The sequence below is a fragment of the Gopherus evgoodei genome, chromosome 1, assembly GCF_007399415.2.
Source record: "Gopherus evgoodei ecotype Sinaloan lineage chromosome 1, rGopEvg1_v1.p, whole genome shotgun sequence".
Lineage (NCBI taxonomy): Eukaryota > Metazoa > Chordata > Testudines > Testudinidae > Gopherus > Gopherus evgoodei.
The window spans coordinates 205,527,900-205,546,038 of NC_044322.1; the positions used below are offsets into that span (position 1 = coordinate 205,527,900).

The 18,139-nt window shown below is 42.0% G+C and overlaps 1 protein-coding gene across 1 annotated transcript in view; it reads right to left on the minus strand.

The window, feature by feature from the left end:
• Positions 1–12,586, minus strand: part of CFAP44 (cilia and flagella associated protein 44) — a 72,545-nt gene extending 59,959 nt beyond the window's left edge. Inside the window, exons 1-4 of the mRNA XM_030532951.1 lie at positions 12,547–12,586; positions 10,571–10,684; positions 8,104–8,256; positions 602–721 (exon numbers count right to left, since the gene is read on the minus strand). Of these exons, the coding sequence (XP_030388811.1) occupies positions 602–721; positions 8,104–8,256; positions 10,571–10,684; positions 12,547–12,577 (418 nt within the window). The 5' untranslated portion in view covers positions 12,578–12,586. The remainder of the gene's footprint in view (positions 1–601; positions 722–8,103; positions 8,257–10,570; positions 10,685–12,546) is intronic.
• Positions 12,587–18,139: the final 5,553 nt, after the last annotated feature.

Below are 18,139 nucleotides of genomic sequence, written 5' to 3' on the forward strand. Positions count from 1 at the left end.
AAAAGGGTAAAAATCTTCAGAGCTAGGAGAGTTCTACCCCATGTCATTTTGGGAGCATTGGGCCTAAGATTGAGTCCAATGTGTATATATTATGCCTGATTCCTCTACCTGGTGTAGTCAGACTAATGCAAAGTAGGTATAAAATGCTACCAGGTCAGAATTATGCAAATTTCTAAACAAGGTTCCAAGCAATAGAGAATCAGGCCTAGTATTTTTAGAAAATATTACTTCCTGTCTTTTCAAGCCTGAGCAGTGAACCCAGAATACACAGAACACTCTTTGGGCCGGCTTCTCATCAACACACAAGAAGCAGATGCATTGGTCCACCATGGACATCTTTGTGTTGTACAGTACACATCAATCAAAGGCTGACAGCTTACCTTGGTTCATCAAGAAATCAACCCTAGCCCCAGGATGTCCACAACAAACACTGGTGTGAACTAGAACCATAGACCCCTTCCTCCTCCCCACCCATCCCTTTACGCCACCCCCCCCCCCAAACAAAAAAAAACCAAACGAACAGGGAACTGCCCAGTAAGCAGACTTAAGATTATCCTAGGGTCAGTACTGAAATCTCTGTGTAATGGCAGGTAATACTCACGGACACTACTGGTATCTGCGTCTGCACTTTCCACTGCCTTCTCTACACCTTCCTGTCCCCCTGGAGTGGGTGATACTAGTTCGCCAGGTGGTTCTTTTTGGGCACTACTTTTGACTTCCTCTGCAAAATAAAACAGGGATAATGTTCACTTCTTCTCAATACCCTCTTAAGTATATTTGGAGTCCCAAAAGGTGGACCTGTGTTACTGGTTTGTATGCTACATATCAGAATAATGCAACATTGAAGTTCTTCCTATCCTACAAGGGATTTTCTACTATGCAAAATGAAATCCATTGAATAATACACTTCATTCCTTCAAAAAATAAAAGCAAAAGACACTTCCTTTCTGCAGGTCAGGTTGAATATTCAGATGGACTTTACACACATTTCTAGACAACAATCTCAACGACTTTCTTTTAAACATGACTTGACCTGCAAAGTAATTTGATTTACGCCCTTTATTGCTTCTTTATGATGTTTTTTTAAAAAGGAGGCAGGAGAATGGTTTTGTTTTTTACCTTAGAAATATGAGGTATGTCAAACCTGATCTTCCCTTCTTTTGCTGAAGGACTTTTTGAGAGTCTCAGGAGATGTGCATTATGAGGTCTCACACAATAACTTAAGGGCAACAAATTAAAGTATTCAACAGGCATTGTAGTTAAGTAGGTATAATAAAAATGAACAACAAAAAAGGATTTTAAACAGCCTGACTCTCTATCCTTCCCCTAACTATTCTTCAGCTTTCAATCTTTTGCTTCTCATGGTGTTACAATTGCACTAGTGCTCCAGTTGCCACAGTCTTCCGGGGAGACAAGACCTGAATTTCTAACTTAAAAAACAAGCAGAAATGTTTTGTCTTTTAATTTAAAATGTTTCTTGACCTCCTAACTACTTCACAAAGATGTAAATAAATAATTAAATAAGCATAAAGCCTTTTTCCCCCTTCATCTCCTTCGCAAGTTACCTTTACCTTAGTCTCAATCTTAACTTGCCCTGTCTCTTGCTTTTTTAGATTTCACGTAAGCATCTATTCCCAGACAAGACACTTGAAGGTGGAGTTAAGATTGAAAGTACATATGAGCAATTTAAAGATTAAAAACAACTTTCAAGAATATTGTAGTTTAATAAAAAAATAAGTATTAGAAATCCAGAGTTAAGGTTCAACTTAAAAGAAACTTGAATATTTGAAAGCTTGGAAATGCACAGTTAACATCTAACTGGATCCCCTTTCTTTTCTGGAACCAGAGCTTTCAAACTAAGAAATAAAAAGTCCCTATGGAATATATCCCTAATTTCACAATGGATAAGAATCTATGCTAGGATAGATCACTTCGGGGGTTCCAGTTTCAGGAGAGTGAAAATATCCAATGAAATGCAGAGTGCTGACAAACATTGTATCATGGGATATTGGAGGATGGAGAAGTTACTGTATGATTGGAATGTAATCGACCTGCAAATGCTGGAAAAAATCTACCCACCTTCTCCTGATGGTTCAACGATCTTCTCAGCATCCTGCTCTCCTGCATAATCCTTTGAAGAGTCAAACTTTTCCACATCTGCCTGATCCTCCTGACCTGAACCTTTCCTAGGTTTGTTCTTATCAGAACTCTCATTCTCTGGACTTTGATTTCTTCTTTATAAACAAGAGCATGTCTTATAGACCAGTAATAAGAATCTGTCTACATTTATGTATTGTTTGGTTACATCCCTCATGATAAACAATTAATTAAACCTATTAGTCTGTCCACCTATACTTTTCAGATGGCCTCCTAGTTCCATTATAACAGCAGTGTTGCCGACTCTGGGAATTATATTGCAGGTTCTGTGATATTTGTTGTCTTTCTTAACATGCCAGTTCCTGGAGTCATGAATCTCAGCTTTAATTTAAAATAAAAAGTACATTTCTAGCCCTCATGATTGCTGGAAAAAAAGCTTGAAAACATAAATTCTGAAGGCTCAAAACTCAGAAGATGAAAAGAACCCAAAATCTTTTTTTTTTTTTTAAAAGAACAACTCAGGATATTAAAGCCAATCTCGTTATTTTAGATTCCTGACTCTTGATTTTGTACACTTGCAAAGAATCACAATAGACTTGGGGCTGGAAATACTTGAACAGAGGTTCTTCTATCAGCACTACAGTTAGTCACAGATATAGCTGCAGGCAAGTTGAATGAATACAGGGTAGGGTGTCCAGAGACTGGAGTTCTTCCAATCCCAAATCTGGCACTGTCATCTCGTGTAAACTTGTGCCAGCCACTTAACCTCTCTATATGCCTCACTTATCCCATGCGTTAAATGAAAATAACAAGTCTTACCCATCTTAGTAAAGTGTTTTGAGATCTATGGCAAAAAGTCCTATGAAAGTTCAAATTATTGTAATTAATTATTAATCAATCATTTATTATTAAATTTAAGGATGTGTCATCATAAATCTACTCAGCTCTGAAAAATGCATCAGGCTGAAAGGTGAGTATGAAGATTTCATTCCGAGAGTCATCAAGGATCTAGTGGCAGCATGTTGTTGCAGTGCTCAATGTTTGTAATACAGGAGGTGTCCCTGTATTATCCCACAGGGATTGAAAGTGCTGAGGAAGTTCAGAGATCAGAATTTATGTCTTTGATCCCATTACCAGGCTTTCACATTGACTAGTCCAGGAAGCATTTGTACTGGTTCACCACCTAGGTGTCTTTGCAACAGTTGTTTCTCATATGAATTTTTAACAGCATTTCCTAAACTGCTAGAATTAAGGAGTACAGATTATTACTGTATTTGAAAACTGAGGTCTCAAGCTTTCAGATGATATAATGCAAGGAGTTCAATTTCTATTACTTCTGGACATAGTGACCACTGAAATTATATCAGAATTCAAATGGAAAACACAGCAAAATGTTAACCAGAATATTATTTTTAGATCCAATGTTTCACAATTTGCCAGAGCTGGAAACTAATGCTGTTCCTTTCAGTACTGGTTCACAAGTTATCAGTCTATAAAAGCAGCAAAGAATCCTGTGGCACCTTATAGACTAACAGACGTTTTGGAGCATGAGCTTTCGTGGGTGAATACCCACTTCTTCAGATGCATGTAATGGAAATTTCCAGGAGCAGGTATATATATGCTAGCAAGCAAGCTAGAGATAACAAGGTCAGTTCAATCAGAGAGGATGAGGCCCTGTTCTAGCAGTTGATGTGTGAAAACCAAGAGAGGAGAAACTGGTCCTGTAATTGGCAAGCCATTCACAGTCTTTGTTCAATCCTGAGCTGATGGTGTCAAATTTGCAGATAACTGAAGCTCAGCAGTTTCTCTTTGAAGTCTGGTCCTGAAGTTTTTTTGCTGCAGGATGGCCACCTTAAGGTCTGCAATAGTGTGGCCAGGGAGGTTGAAGTGCTCTCCTACAGGTTTTTGTATATTGCCATTCCTAATGTCTGATTTGTGTCCATTTATCCTTTTCCGTAGAGACTGTCCAGTTTGGCCGATGTACATAGCAGAGGGGCATTGCTGGCATATATTACATTGGTGGATGTGCAGGTGAATGAACCAGTGATGGTGTGGCTGATCTGGTTAGGTCCTGTGATGGTGTCGCTGGTGTAGATATGTGGGCAGAGTTGGCATCGAGGTTTGTTGCATGGATTGGTTCCTGGGCTAGAGTTATTATGGTGCGGTGTGCAGTTACTGGTGAGAATATGTTTCAGGTTGGCAGGTTGTCTGTGGGCAAGGACTGGCCTGCCACCCAAGGCCTGTGAAAGTGTGGGATCATTGTCCAGGATGGGTTGTAGATCCTTGATGATGCGTTGGAGGGGTTTTAGCTGGGGGCTGTATGTGATGGCCAGTGGAGTCCTGTTGGTTTCTTTCTTGGGTTTGTCTTGCAGTAGGAGGCTTCTGGGTACACGTCTGACTCTGTTGATCTGTTTCCTTATTTCCTCGTGTGGGTATTGTAGTTTTGAGAATGCTTGGTGGAGATTTTGTAGGTGTTGGTCTCTGTCTGAGGGGTTAGAGCAGATGCAGTTGTACCTCAGTGCTTGGCTGTACACAATGGATCGCGTGATGTGCCCGGGATGGAAGCTGGAGGCATGAAGGTAGGCATAGCGGTCGGTGGGTTTTCGATATAGGGTGGTGTTAATGTGACCATCACTTATTTGCACCGTGGTGTCAAGAAAGTGGACCTCCCGTGTAGATTGGTCCAGGCTGAGGCTGATGGTGGGGTGGAAGCTGTTGAAATCGTGGTGGAATTTTTCCAGAGTTTCCTTCCCATGGGTCCAGATGATGAAGATGTCATCAATGTAGCGTAGGTAGAGAAGGGGCGTGAGTGGACGAGAGCTGAGGAAGCGTTGTTCCAGGTCGGCCATAAAGATATTGGCATATTGTGGGGCCATGTGGGTGCCCATAGCAGTGCCACTGATCTGGAGATATATATTGTCATCAAATTTGAAATAGTTGTGTGTAAGTATAAAGGCACAGAGCTCAGCAGCCAGCTGTGCTGTGGCATCATCAGGGATAGTGTTCCTGACAGCTTGTATTCCATCTGTGTGTGGGATGTTTGTGTAGAGAGCCTCTACATCCATGGTGGCTAGGATGGTGTTTTCTGGGAGGTCGCCAATGCATTGTAGTTTCCTCAGGAAATCAGTGGTGTCACAGAGATAGCTGGGAGTGCTGGTGGCATAGGGTCTGAGTAGAGAGTCCATATATCCAGACAGTCCTTCAGTGAGAGTGCCAATGCCCGAGATGATGGGGCGTCCAGGATTTCCGGGTTTGTGGATCTTGGGTAATAGATAGAATAACCCTGGTCGGGGCTATGGGGTATGTTGATTTCTTCTGGTGTTAGTGTAGGGAGTGTCCTGAGTAGATGCTGTAGTTTCTTAGTGTATTCCTCAGTGGGATCTGAGGGAAGTGGCCTGTAGAATTTGGTATTGGAGAGTTGTCTGGCTGCCTCCTTTTGGTAGTCAGACCTGTTCATGATGACAACGGCACCTCCTTTATCAGCCTCTTTGATGATGATGTCAGGGTGGTTTCTGAGGCTGTGGATGGCATTGAGTTCTGCACGACTTAGGTTGTGAGTCAAGCGATGTTGTTGTTCCACGATTTCTGCCTGTGCACGCAAGCGGAAGCATTCAATGTATAGGTCCAGGTTGTCATTTCGACCCTCAGGAGGAGTCCATGTAGAGTTCTTCTTCTTGTGCTGTTGGTGGGAGGGCACCTGTGTATCAGTGCACTGTTCAGTGTTGTCCTGGAAGTATTCTTTGAGTCGGAGACTGCGAAAGTAGGCTTCCAGATCGCCACAGAACTGTATCATGTTGGTGGGGGTGGCAGGGCAGAAAGAGAGTCCCGGAGATAGGACAGACTTTTCTTCTGGGCTGAGTGTGTAGTTGGATAGATTGACGATATTGCTGGGTGGGTTAGGGGTACCACGGTTGTGGCCCCATGTGGCAGGTAGGAGTTTAGACAGCTTACAGTCCTTTTTCCTTTGTAGAGAGGTGAAGTGAGTAATGTAGATCTCCTGTCTTATTCTAGTGAAGTCCGTTTGTATAGAAGTTTGGTTATTAATGAGAGTCTCCAGGTTGGAGAGCTCTTTTTTGATGTTTTCCTGTTTGCTGTATAGGATGCTGATCAGGTGGTTCCTCAGTTTTTTTGATACAGTATGGCATAATCTCTCACTGTGGTCTGTCTAGTATGTAGATAGCAGTGGATTTTTTACCTTTAGTCCATTTGGTATGATGTCCATCCATTTGCATTTGGAAAGGAAGATGATATATGTCTGTATTTGTGCAAGTCTATAAAACTACATCAGGCCTATACTGGTCCCTCAGCATTGCTTTATTGGCACACGTCCAGCCTTAAAACCAAGTTTTCTTTCACTTTCAGCCATCAGTGCTTTAGGCTGCCTTCTTCCTGGCCATCCTGTCACAAGCCACAACAGGTCTCAAGAGAGGGAAATGCATGGAGTCATGCCTCTCCGTCTTATCAAAAAAAAATTGTTAATCAGCAATTTTGCTGACACAAAGCTGTCCCACAAGTTGTCAGTAAAGTTGTAAGAACACAGAGAGCTTTGAAGATGCAAAGTGTGGTGGTGTGGCTTTAGGAGAATGAATAGAATCTCCAGGATGTGGGAACTGACAGCTAGAGGAGGCAGATTGGTATTAGGTTAGACTGATGGACTGACCTGAGGTCAGATGCTCTGTATATATGTTAATTATGTATCCAACAAACACTGCTGTTAAATTACTAGCAATGAGTTATTAAGACTAGTGGATTACCTAAATATAAAACAACATACAGAGCTGCCATCAGGATCAAATGATGCCTTTATTTGAATATGGGATAGATTAACCGTACATTCAGAAGTGTGACAATGAATAACCCAATGCAGAGAGAGCATCTTTCTATGCTGTTTGCAAATTTGTCCTCCAGTCTTTCCCCTTTTCTTTATCAAAACAAAATGGTATTTCAGTGCACAAGGCTACATAAATACAGTGCTGTGGTTGATATTTTAAATGTATAAATGTCATGAAATTAAATGACTAGAAAATATTTCACTGTTTTATATATTGGAAAAGGGCATATCTAGTTGTTAGGCTGGAGACTGGGACTCAGGAGAACTGAGTTCTATTCCTGGCTTCACCATAGACTCCCTTTATGACTTTGGATGACACACTTCAACTTTTTGTGCCTGTGCTTCCACATCTATACAACAATAATACCAAGTTTTGTTCAGCACTGTGAGAGACTCAGAAAAAATGAAGCAATCACTGCAAAATGTAATTCTATTGTAATAACTGGTGATGAGCTAGAGGTGGGGTAGAGCAACAAAACTCTAAATCATGCCAAACTGGCTGATTTCATTTCCATATTCACACACAAAAATCAGCCAACTTTTGTAGGAAACTTTTAGACCCCACAAGCCTTTCAGCAAAATTGAAACTTGTGCTATCTCTGGATAAGTGGGAAGTGTTTGACGCTGAATTTTGTGCTTTGATAACAAAAGTTTGTAACATTGGTCTGATTTATATGACAACTGGATCCTTGAACACCCTCTTCCCTGTCCCTTATTCCATGCATGAGGCTAAATGAAATATTGCTGGTACTGTTCTGAGTTCCCCTTTGAAAATGGCAAGTCACACCCAGTTCAAGTTATAACCTTTCAGTTCAGAACTTCCTGCCAATTACTGCACTTTTCTACAGCTTTGATTTTGAATTTAAAGGCACGTCTCTGGAAAAGTGAGTTTCACCTCACTCATTCTTTCTTTTTTCCAAGATCGACTGACTTGCATCCTATTCCTTTATAGTCTTTGTCTTCTTTCCACCCGGGAGAATTTTGCTCTTTTCCACAACTGTCCTTCTTTTCTTGATTCCTTCTCCATTTCTATCTAACACAGTAACCATGAAGAGTAAGAACATAACCATATCATATTCTGCCCACTCCTGACTTTTTAGACTGAGTTAATGGATACCTTACATGATGATTGAAACATTAGCCTACCATTAAACTTGGATAAAACCTCTACTCACCTTCTGTTGCAGACACATTTGGCTTCTCCGTGTCCAGCTCTGTTTCAGGATCTTTGGAAATGTCAAACTTCTCTCCATCTGCCAAGTCTGGCTGGCTTAAGTTGTCACCAAGTACAGTACCCTCAGTACTCTCTTTCTCCGATTGTTCCTTTCCTTTATAAACAAGAATATGCCCTTGATACAAATCTGTGTTTCTCTTAGCCTGCATCTTTTATCATGACACTATTGCAATACTTGCTTAAAATACTCTCGAGAGGGACAGCAGGTGCAAGCATATGCAACAACAGTTCAGAATTAAAATTTTCATTTAAAAAAACTAATCTTGTCATTATGATGACAAAGAAAATCTTCCATATGTGAATCAAATATAACTCAATGCAGCACTGTCTACAGTTCTAGTACCTCTGCTGTTGCTCATAGCTTTGCCAAGCTGCATCAGGGTAAAATTAACATGATTGGTCAATTTCATCACTGCTATTCAGAATCCTGGGGATGGCATTATTATTTACTATTTCTATCACAGTTTAGTTATGAAGTTGTTGTTTTCCTCCTGCTGCTGCTATTTGACAAAGCATAAATAATAATCAGAGGTACCAGAAGCTTTTTGTATTTTGTTCTACTGTCTTTTGTTTAGAAAAACAAAAAAAGATAATTTGTGTAACATTACATAAATGCAGTGCTGTGGCTGATATTTTAAATGTATAAAAGTCAAGAAACTAAATAATGACAGGAATATATTCTACTGTTATGCTCCTTCCCAAGATTTCCAAATATATCTAGTGATTAAGGTAGGTGACTGAGTGTCAGAAGATCTTTGTTCTAGTCCTGGCATTCTTTGGGTAACATATTTTGTCTTGCTGTGCCTCAGTTTCTACATCTGTAAAATGAGAACGATAATACTAAGGAAAAAGGAGCTATAAATGCAAAATGTAATTATACTATAATGACTAGTGATGAGCTATGAAACCCTAAGCCATGTCAAACTTGGCTGATTTCATTTTATGTTCAGACTCACAATCAGCCAACATTTGTAAGAAAAATTTTGACCTCACAAGCCTTTCAGCAAAACTGTGGGGTATTTGAGGCTGAATTTTGTGTTTTTATAACAAAGTTTATAGATGTATAGAATGTAAGGCCAGAAGGGACCCCTCTTATCCGGATAACACAAGCCACAGGACTTCCTTGAATTAACTGCTGCTTGAATTAGAGCATATGTTTTTGAAAAACATCCACGCTGGATTTAAAAATTGCCAATGATGGAAAATCCTCTACAACCCTGGGGAAATTGTTGCACTGGTTAATTATCTTTATTGTTAAAAATTTACACCTTTATTTCCAGTCTGAATTTGTTTAGCTTCAACCTCATACCACTAGATTAGTTATACCTTTCTCTGCTACATTGTAGAACACATTATCAAATATTTGTTCCTAACATAGGTATTTATAAACTGATCAAGTCACCCCTTCAATTTCTCTTGTTGAGCTAAATAGATTGAGCTCCTTGAGTCTATCACTACAAGGTGTTTTCCAATCCTTTAGTCACTCTCATGCCTCTGTTCTGAACCCTCCCCAGTTTACCGACATCCTTCTAGAACTGTGAGCACCAGCACTGGACACATTATTCCAGTAGCTGTTGCAATAGTGCCAAATACAGAGGTACTATTAACCTCCCTATTCCTAATCAATATTCACCTGTTTATACATCCAAGAATTGCATTAGCCCTTTTGGCCTTAGCATCAGACTCAGAGCACATGTTCAGCTGATTACCCACCAGGACCCGCAAGTCTTTCTGAGTTACTGCTTCCCAGGATAGAGTCTCCCATCCTGTAACTATGGCTTGCATTCTTTGTGCCTAGATGTATAACTTTACATTTAGCTACATGAAAACAAATATTGTTTGCTTGCACCCAGCTCGCCGAGCAATCCAGATTTCTCTGTACCAGTGCATTAACAATTGATCTGATTATACAACAACAGGATTGTTGAACACCCTCTCCCCTGTCCCTTATCCAATGCATGAAACTAAATGAAATATTTCTGGTTTTGTTTTGAGTTCCTCATTGAAAATGGCATGTCATACCCAGCTCTAGTTACCTTTCAGTTCTGAACTTCCCGCCAATTATTACACTTTTCTACAACTTTGAATTTTTAATTTAAAGGCACTTTGCTGGAAAGTGAGTTTCACCCCACTCATTCTTTTCTCCAGGGTCAGCTGCCTTATATCTTGTTTCCCTTTACAGTGTTTGACTTCCTTCCACTTGGGAGAACTTATTATTTTCCACAACTTTCTTCTCCTTTCTTGATTCCTTCTCCATTCCTGTCCAACAGAGTAACTATGAGCAGTGAGAACATCACCACATCATATTCTGCCCACCACTGTCTTTTTAGACTACTGAGTCAATGAGGATCTTACACAATGACTGAAATATTAAACTTTCATCAGACTTGGAGAAAACCTCCACTCACCTTCTTTTGAGAACTCATTTGGCTTCTCTGTTTCCGGATCTTTGGAAATGCCAGACTTCTCTCCATCTTCTAAATCCTGTTGTCTTGACTCTTCTGAGTCTTCCTCTTCCTTTTCTTTATGAACAAGAACATGGCATTGAGACTAATCTTTGTTTCTGTTAGCCTGCCTCTTTTATCACAGAACTACATGATACTAGCTCACAGTTCTCATGAGGGGGAAAACAGCAATTCTGCAGAATTTAATTTTTTAAAAGTTAATCTTCTTGTACTTGTGATTATTACAAAGAAAATCTTCCCAATGTGAATTGTGTGTAACTCAAGGAATGTTGCCTTTTCTTCTAAGAGTCTTCTGTTGCTCATTGTTTTGCCAAGATGCAGTAATGTGAAATTAACATGACTCATTAGTTTAATGGATGTTATTAAGAACTTTAGAAGTATTATTATGTATTTATTTGAATTGCAGATTAGTTGTGAAGCTGTTCATGTCCTGCTGATGTTGCTGGTGCAATTGAAAATTATTAGTAACAGAGATGGGCACTGGAGCTGTTCACAGGGGAAGAGAACTCAAATTATGGACTTTAAGGAAGAGGTATAGTAGCAGAGAACTCCTTCCTCTCTTCTTCCTCTCCCCAGCAACCACCAGGATTCTGAGACCCTCTTTCTTATAGTAGTTATATTGTTCTAGTGGGAGAAGAGATAGAAAACACTCTGCTTCCAGCAGGTTGGGGTGAAGCTTAGTCAGAGACTGCTATTCAAAAGATAGGGCTATCAAACAGGGTCCAGACACAAACAGATTGTAGGTAGGGTGATTTGGGGCAACCGTTCCAGACCCTGCACTACGGGGGACCCCCGCAGGCCGGTTCAATTGGCTGGTGTGCTCAGTCCAGGAAGAGCGGAAACTGTCACTTCCGCCCTGGGCCCCCCCTGCTCTGGGCTCCACAGGCTGGTGTGATTGGCTGGTGCGGTCAGTCCCAGAAGAGACGAATCCGTGCCCCCCGGGGATTGCCCTAGGCTCAGCACCCTCTCCCTTCCCAGCATGATTTCAGGGTCTATTACAAGAGCAGGTGAGGGAGGTTCTGTGGCCTGCAAAGTGCAGGAGGTCAGACTAGATGATCATGATGATCCCTTCTGGCTTTAAAGTCTGAAAGAGAGAAAATAAGTGGTCTGGATTCACCAGTAAGGTGCTGCCCTTGAACCTTGCTGATATGTTGCCTACGTGTAACACCGACAGACCCCGGTAGTCAGGTGGTGGGATCAAATCTGGGGCCTTTGGAGCTTAGTGCATGAGCCTCCACCACATGAGCTAAAAGTGGCTTTTAGCAAAGGCTGTAGAGCAGCAGACTCTCTGGAAGCAGTCTCAGTGCCACTGGATGGGACAGAGCACCACACCCAGGCAGTGTGGGGGGGGGGTGTTACATCACAGCCGGCACTACCATTTAGGCAGCCTGGGCAATCGCCTAGGGCGCCAGAATAAATGGTGAGCGCCGTTTTGCCGGAGGGGGCGGCAGGCGGCTCTGGTGTAGCTGCCGCAGTCATGGCTGCGGATGGTTGCGAGCAGCTCCGGTGGACCGCCCGCAGGCACCACTAGGCACCACTGCGGCAGCTCCACCGGAGCCGCGGAACCAGCACGCGGGGCGGCGAAATTGCTGTCTGCCTAGGGCGCGCAAACCCCTAGCGCCGGTCCTGGGTTACATATGTACAAGACATTTGCATTTTAACCAGAAATGTCACTGACTCAAACGTCTGACATCTGTGTCCAGCACTGTCCAGCCTCCGCACGGCCCAGACGCGCTAATCCGGTCTCACGCCAGCTACGCGTTTACTTCCATTCGACGCGGCTTCTATCAGTAAAGGGTCGTGTTGGGCCCTGTGCTCAGAGAACGCACAGAACAGAACAGGTTCCCCCGACACGGCAGCCGCTCACTCACTTCCCTACAATTGCATGTTATAAAGGGAACTTGCCCCGCGCTCGGTACCTGGCGCGTCCCGCGGCCCCTCCGCCTCCATCGCTGGTTTACCTGGTTGCTAGGCAGCCGCTTCCGGGGCCCGGCGCCTCCTGGGAATTGTAGTTCGAAGGGCCGCGCCCCGGGCTGGATCTCATGCTCCGAACTAGGCCCCGGCAAGGTGACATGAGGGGGCAAGTAGGCGCACGCGCAGTGCAGCCCAGAAGAACGTGCCGTCGTGTGCACGGGGTGGGGTCCGAAGGCGTCTTGATTCTGTACTGGGCTAGGTTTGTGCCATAAACCGTCATAGTGGTTGTTGTTTACACAGGCACTGAAGGACACACCGCTTCTCTGAGGATTTTCTGGGAGGGAGACTTGATTGGTCACTTTGGGGGGGGGTGTTTTTAAACTAACAAAGCTGTTTAAAGGATTGTAACATTTCAGCCTCTCGATTATTTTTAACTTTTTTTTACTTTAAATTTCTTTTTTACATTTAAAATAAATATTTGTGCTTATCTGGGTTCTTTTTATTATTATTGGTAAACAAAGTGGGGTGGTTGTGGGGTGAGAACACTTCTTCCCTGTCTTTAGCTTCTATGATCCTAGGTAGTAATGAAATAATTACTGCCCTACAGCCCCACTAGTAGATAGGGGTATAATCTTAAATATTTCCTTTAAACTGGAGTTGGGCTCAAACTGCAAAATGTAGACTTAGATGTGTATTCAGACAGTGTGCACTCCTATGTTTGCCCTTTTTACAAGAGTATGATACATTTTGTACGAAGTATACCTTGTGAGACATCATTTGAAAATTCATAATTTGCTGATCATTATTGTCCTGGTAAAACATGTTGTCATGGTCTAATTCCCCACTCTGAACCTTAGTGTTCAAAAGATGGGGTACCAGCATGAATTCCTCTAAGCTCAATCACCAGCTTAGAACCTGTAGCGCTGCCACCAGCCAGGAATTCCAGTGCCTGGTACACTCTGGTCCCCACAAAACTTTGCCCGGGGACCCCCAAGACCCAGACCCTCTGGATCGTAACACAAGGAAAGTAAACCCTTTCCCTCACCGTTGCCTCTCCCAGGCTTCCCCTCCCTGGGTTGCCCTGGAAGATCACTGTGTGATTCAAACTCCTTGAATCACAAAACAGAGAGGACAATTCACCTTCCTCCCTCCTTCTCTTTCCCCCTCCCAGACTCTTCCTGAGAGAAAGTAATCCTAGCACAGAGAGAAATCAGCCTCTCTCTCCCTCTTCCCTCCTTTCTCCCCACCAGTTCCCCGGTGAATCCAGACCCAGTCCCCTGGGGTCTCACACCAGAATACAAAAACAAACAATCAGGTTCTTGAACAAGAAAAACTTTTAATTAAAGAGAGAAAAACAGTAAAAATTATCTTTGTAAATTAAAATGGAATAGGTACAGGGTCTTTCAGCTGTAGACACTGGGAACACCCTCCCAGCCTAAGTATACAAATACAAATTAAAATCTTTTCAGCAAAATACCAATTTGAACTCCTTTCAGCCAAATACACATTTGCAAATGAAGAAAACAAACATAAGCCTAACTTGCCTTAGCTATCTAGTACTCACTATTCTGGATCTATAAGAACCTGTATCAGGGAGATTGGAGAGAAACCTGGTTGCATGTCTGGTCCCTCTGAGCCCCCAGAGTGAATAACAACCAAAACTAACAGCACAACACACAAACTTCCCTCCCTCAAGATTTGAAAGTATCCTGTCCTCTGGTCAGGTGACAGCCAGGCTTGCTGAACTTGTTAACCCTTTACAGTCAAAGAGATATAAAGTACTTCTGTGCTATTAACTTTTCTTATATGTTTATGACACATGTGGCAACATATCTAAAGTTATAAGATTCTACTGTATGATACTACTAAGGCTATGTTTACAGTGGCACAGGTGTAAGTTATGCAGTGTAGCGCTCTTTGTCAGTAGGAGAGAGCGCTCTTGCTCACAAAATAAAATCATCTCCAATGAGGGGCAGTAAAGCACTACCAATGCCAGCACTTTTCATCAGTAAAACTTTTGTCGGTTGGGTGTGTTTTTTCACACCTCTGAGCGACAGAGGTTTTACTGATGAAAGTGCAGTGTAGACATACCCTATGACATGTTCCAAGTCTGGAGAGCAGTCATCAACCAGTTCCCAAAAGACAAAAGGCTGCCCAGTGCCTCAGCCATCAAACAGGCCATCACCTGGTTAAGTAGCCATTCTTTGGCAGGAAAAAGGGTGTGAGCAAAAAATCTACATTTTGGCAAAGAAACAGATTGATGTTCTCATCCTCACAGACTTTCTGCTTCCTGAACCTCAGCTGGAGATGATTCTCAAAGAAGGGAAAGAACTATAAGAAGAGAAAGCAGATGCCCTAAATTATCTCATATTTTCTCTCTACCCATGGTATCAGCAACACCTGAAGAACAGGGAAACAGCATTGGATTGGGGGAGGTAACCCGACTGAAAGAAATTCAGCCAGTAAAACTGCTGAAAAGTGGTAAGAGAGATTTGAATTCACATAGCTTGTTAAGTTAGGCATTAGTTGCATTTTACCTTTATTTTCTTGTAACTAATTCTGACTTTTATGCTTCATTATTTTTAGTCACTTAAATTCTATCTTTCTGTAGTTAATACATTTGTTTTGTTTTATCTAAACTAGTGTTTGGATTGAAGTCTTTGAGGCACTCCATTTGGGGTAACAGGATTTATGCATATCATTTTTTATTGATAAAATGACAGCCTTTATATGAGCTTGTATTGTCCAGGACAGAGCTGGGCAGTACAAGATGTACACTCCTGGGGAAAGTCTGGACTCGGAATTTGCTGGTGTTGCTCTATGGCATAATTTTAAGAATGGCTAGCTATAGCATTCATGTACTATAACTGGGAGTGACTTGCAGGCTGGAGGCTGTATCTGAGCAGACCAGAAGTGGTGGTAGCCCTCACAGCAAAGCAGTGTAAAAGGCACCCCAGGCTGAAGAATTGGGGGGATATAGCTGTTCGTTAGTCCAAACTCTACCCTGGGTAATGTTACACCCATCTCTGCTTTAATGTTAAAAGGGAAGACATTCAACAAATTTTGTATGCTCTCACATTATCACAGAGCAATGTCAGCATGAAGCATTCTGTATTATCTACCCCCTACTCTCGGGCATGAGCAGCATTATATTCCTAGAAGTTCCCATGATGAGCAGCTCTTGAAACTGCAGGTTTGGCAGCAGTACCTGAATCAGCCCTGAGCAAATCTGGCACTGGAATGTGCAATATCCATTCCAGACTCAAAAATCATTCTAGTGGTCCAGTCAGATTACCATAATAGCTAAGATTATAAAATAGCTTTCTATAATATCTTGCTGTTTTCATAGGGTCATATCTTTCCAGAACATTCACCTTTGGGACTGAAATTTTCCATGTCTGGTCTCTACTGGTGAATTATTGTGGAAGGTTTGAGCAAAATTGCTCCAATCACTTTTATATTATGGATTCCTGGAAAAAATATTATCGTGGTTTGGGTTAAACCTCTTTCAAACTGTTGGGTGTGACCACCACCCCTTATTTAAGGTAGCAGTAAGAGACATTTAAAACATGTATGAGTCTGCCCAAGAATTAGAAGTGTGTGAGTGCAGGGCTTCGATTAGTATTCGGTATTTTTTTTGTTGGCAACAGAGAGACACAGGCAACACTAGAGGAGGTACCACACAAACAGAAGGAGCAAAAAGGTCCAGACACTGCATGGAATGAGTGAGGTTTTGGGTAGGAGTATTGGTGGAAAGGTTTGGACCAAACTATCTCCCACTGTTCGATTTTTACTGTGTGCAGGGAAACAGGACTTTAAGTATAATGTCTGTGGATAAACAAGATTGCAATAAAAAAAAACTTCTCACTCTATCTAATCAATTTCTCTTCCTAACTGGAACAACCCACAACACTCTTAATTTAGCTAACTACTGTGGAAAAACACTTTTCTCACTATAAACAAATTATAACCACGCTGTTTTGAACAGGACTATACCATGAATGGTTGAGCTTTGAATTGAACTGGGTATATTTTTAACTAAAGACTAGAGAGTCTTTGCTTGGCTTAGATTTACCAATGGTATATGAGCACTTGAAAACTGTACACTGAAAATGTACTTTAAATTCCTTCATTAAATCCACAGGTGTTCAGCTAAATCCTGATCTTGCAGGCAGGCTGTTATGCCTGTAAAAGTTCCCTTTGAAGTCAATTAATTTGGTTCCTATGCAAGGAGGGTAATGACTTTTTTTTTGTGCAAGAGACAAGTTAGGTGAGGTAATATATTTTATTGGAGCAACTTCTATTGGTGGAAAGAAGACAAGCTTTTGATCTTCCACGGAGCTTTTCTTCTTATTGTTCAACACACCATGTATTGTGTTTATGAGAACAGGAATGTAGGATAGTATATGCCAGTAGTTTACAATTATAGAAAAAAGTTGCTGGAGTAGTAGCAAAAGGACTCTGCATCTTGGAGTAAGAAGTATATGGAGGATTTTTCCCCATGTTTGTTTGCTTTCTCTGATGCATGGAGGAAAAGAGAAGTGATTTGACTCCAGAAGGAAGGAATGCAAGCACAAGGACCTTACTTTTCATGGGGAGGGAGCTGCACTAGCTCTAGGATTTGTTTATTGTTGAGTTGGAATTGGAGAAGGCAGCTATAAGGAAAGATGAGCCAGGCAGGGGAGGAACAACTCTAAGGTTTGGCTGTCAGGCATAGTTAGGGAGAGAGGAGGAAGTTTCACAGAGGAAGGAGAAACAATAGCTTTAGATGCAGTACTACTTTGCCAGTTGCCACCCTACTATTGAAATTTTGCAAACAGGTCCTCTACAGAGGACATTTCTCTATGCCTCAGTCCTGTGAAATGGGAATAGTAATATTTCCTTACATCATAGAGGAGTTGTGAGGAGACACAATAATATTTATGGTGCACTCAGATACTATGGTGGTAAAGAACAGGCAAGTACACAGATAGCTAAGATAGATGTTCAGCCCCCATCTCCACAAAAGTGTCTACATTTGTCTGCTGTGTGATGTTGCCTCCCTCCTTTTTCATAGTTTTGAGAAAACATGGGAATACAAATTCATGGTTCAAGATTCCCTCAACTCACCTGTTTTTTAAGTAAATGAAGCCAGGGGAAGTGGGGTTCATCACCTTAAAAGGCGGAAATTTGGAGGGAGCCCCTAGTTAAAAGATTAGCACCTTTTAAGAAAAAAAAAAAAGTCCCAAGCACTACTGTGAGCAGCTGTGTTTTTGTGCTATGATTTGAGATGATTGTTCTAACTTTAACAGAGACTGTGTCGAAAGGCTGCGACACAGGAGCACATGCCAAGAGACTGGGGTTTATTTCCAGTAGCTCCTGCGCCCCTCTGTATTGTAACTCAGCCCTGCGATGAGACTGGATGGGCAGCATTTGCCTGCTGGACTTTTGAAGGGAACTGTGAGGGGGGCTGAGGGAGAAGTGTCCCCTGGCTGTCTGGCAAGGGGAGTGACTGTGGTTTGTTTGTGAGGGATGGCAGGTGGCAATGAGGGAGGGAGAAGAGGAGGGGTTTGAGCAGTGAGCGGGGAGGGACCGGCACCTGTAGGGCTAGTGGATGGC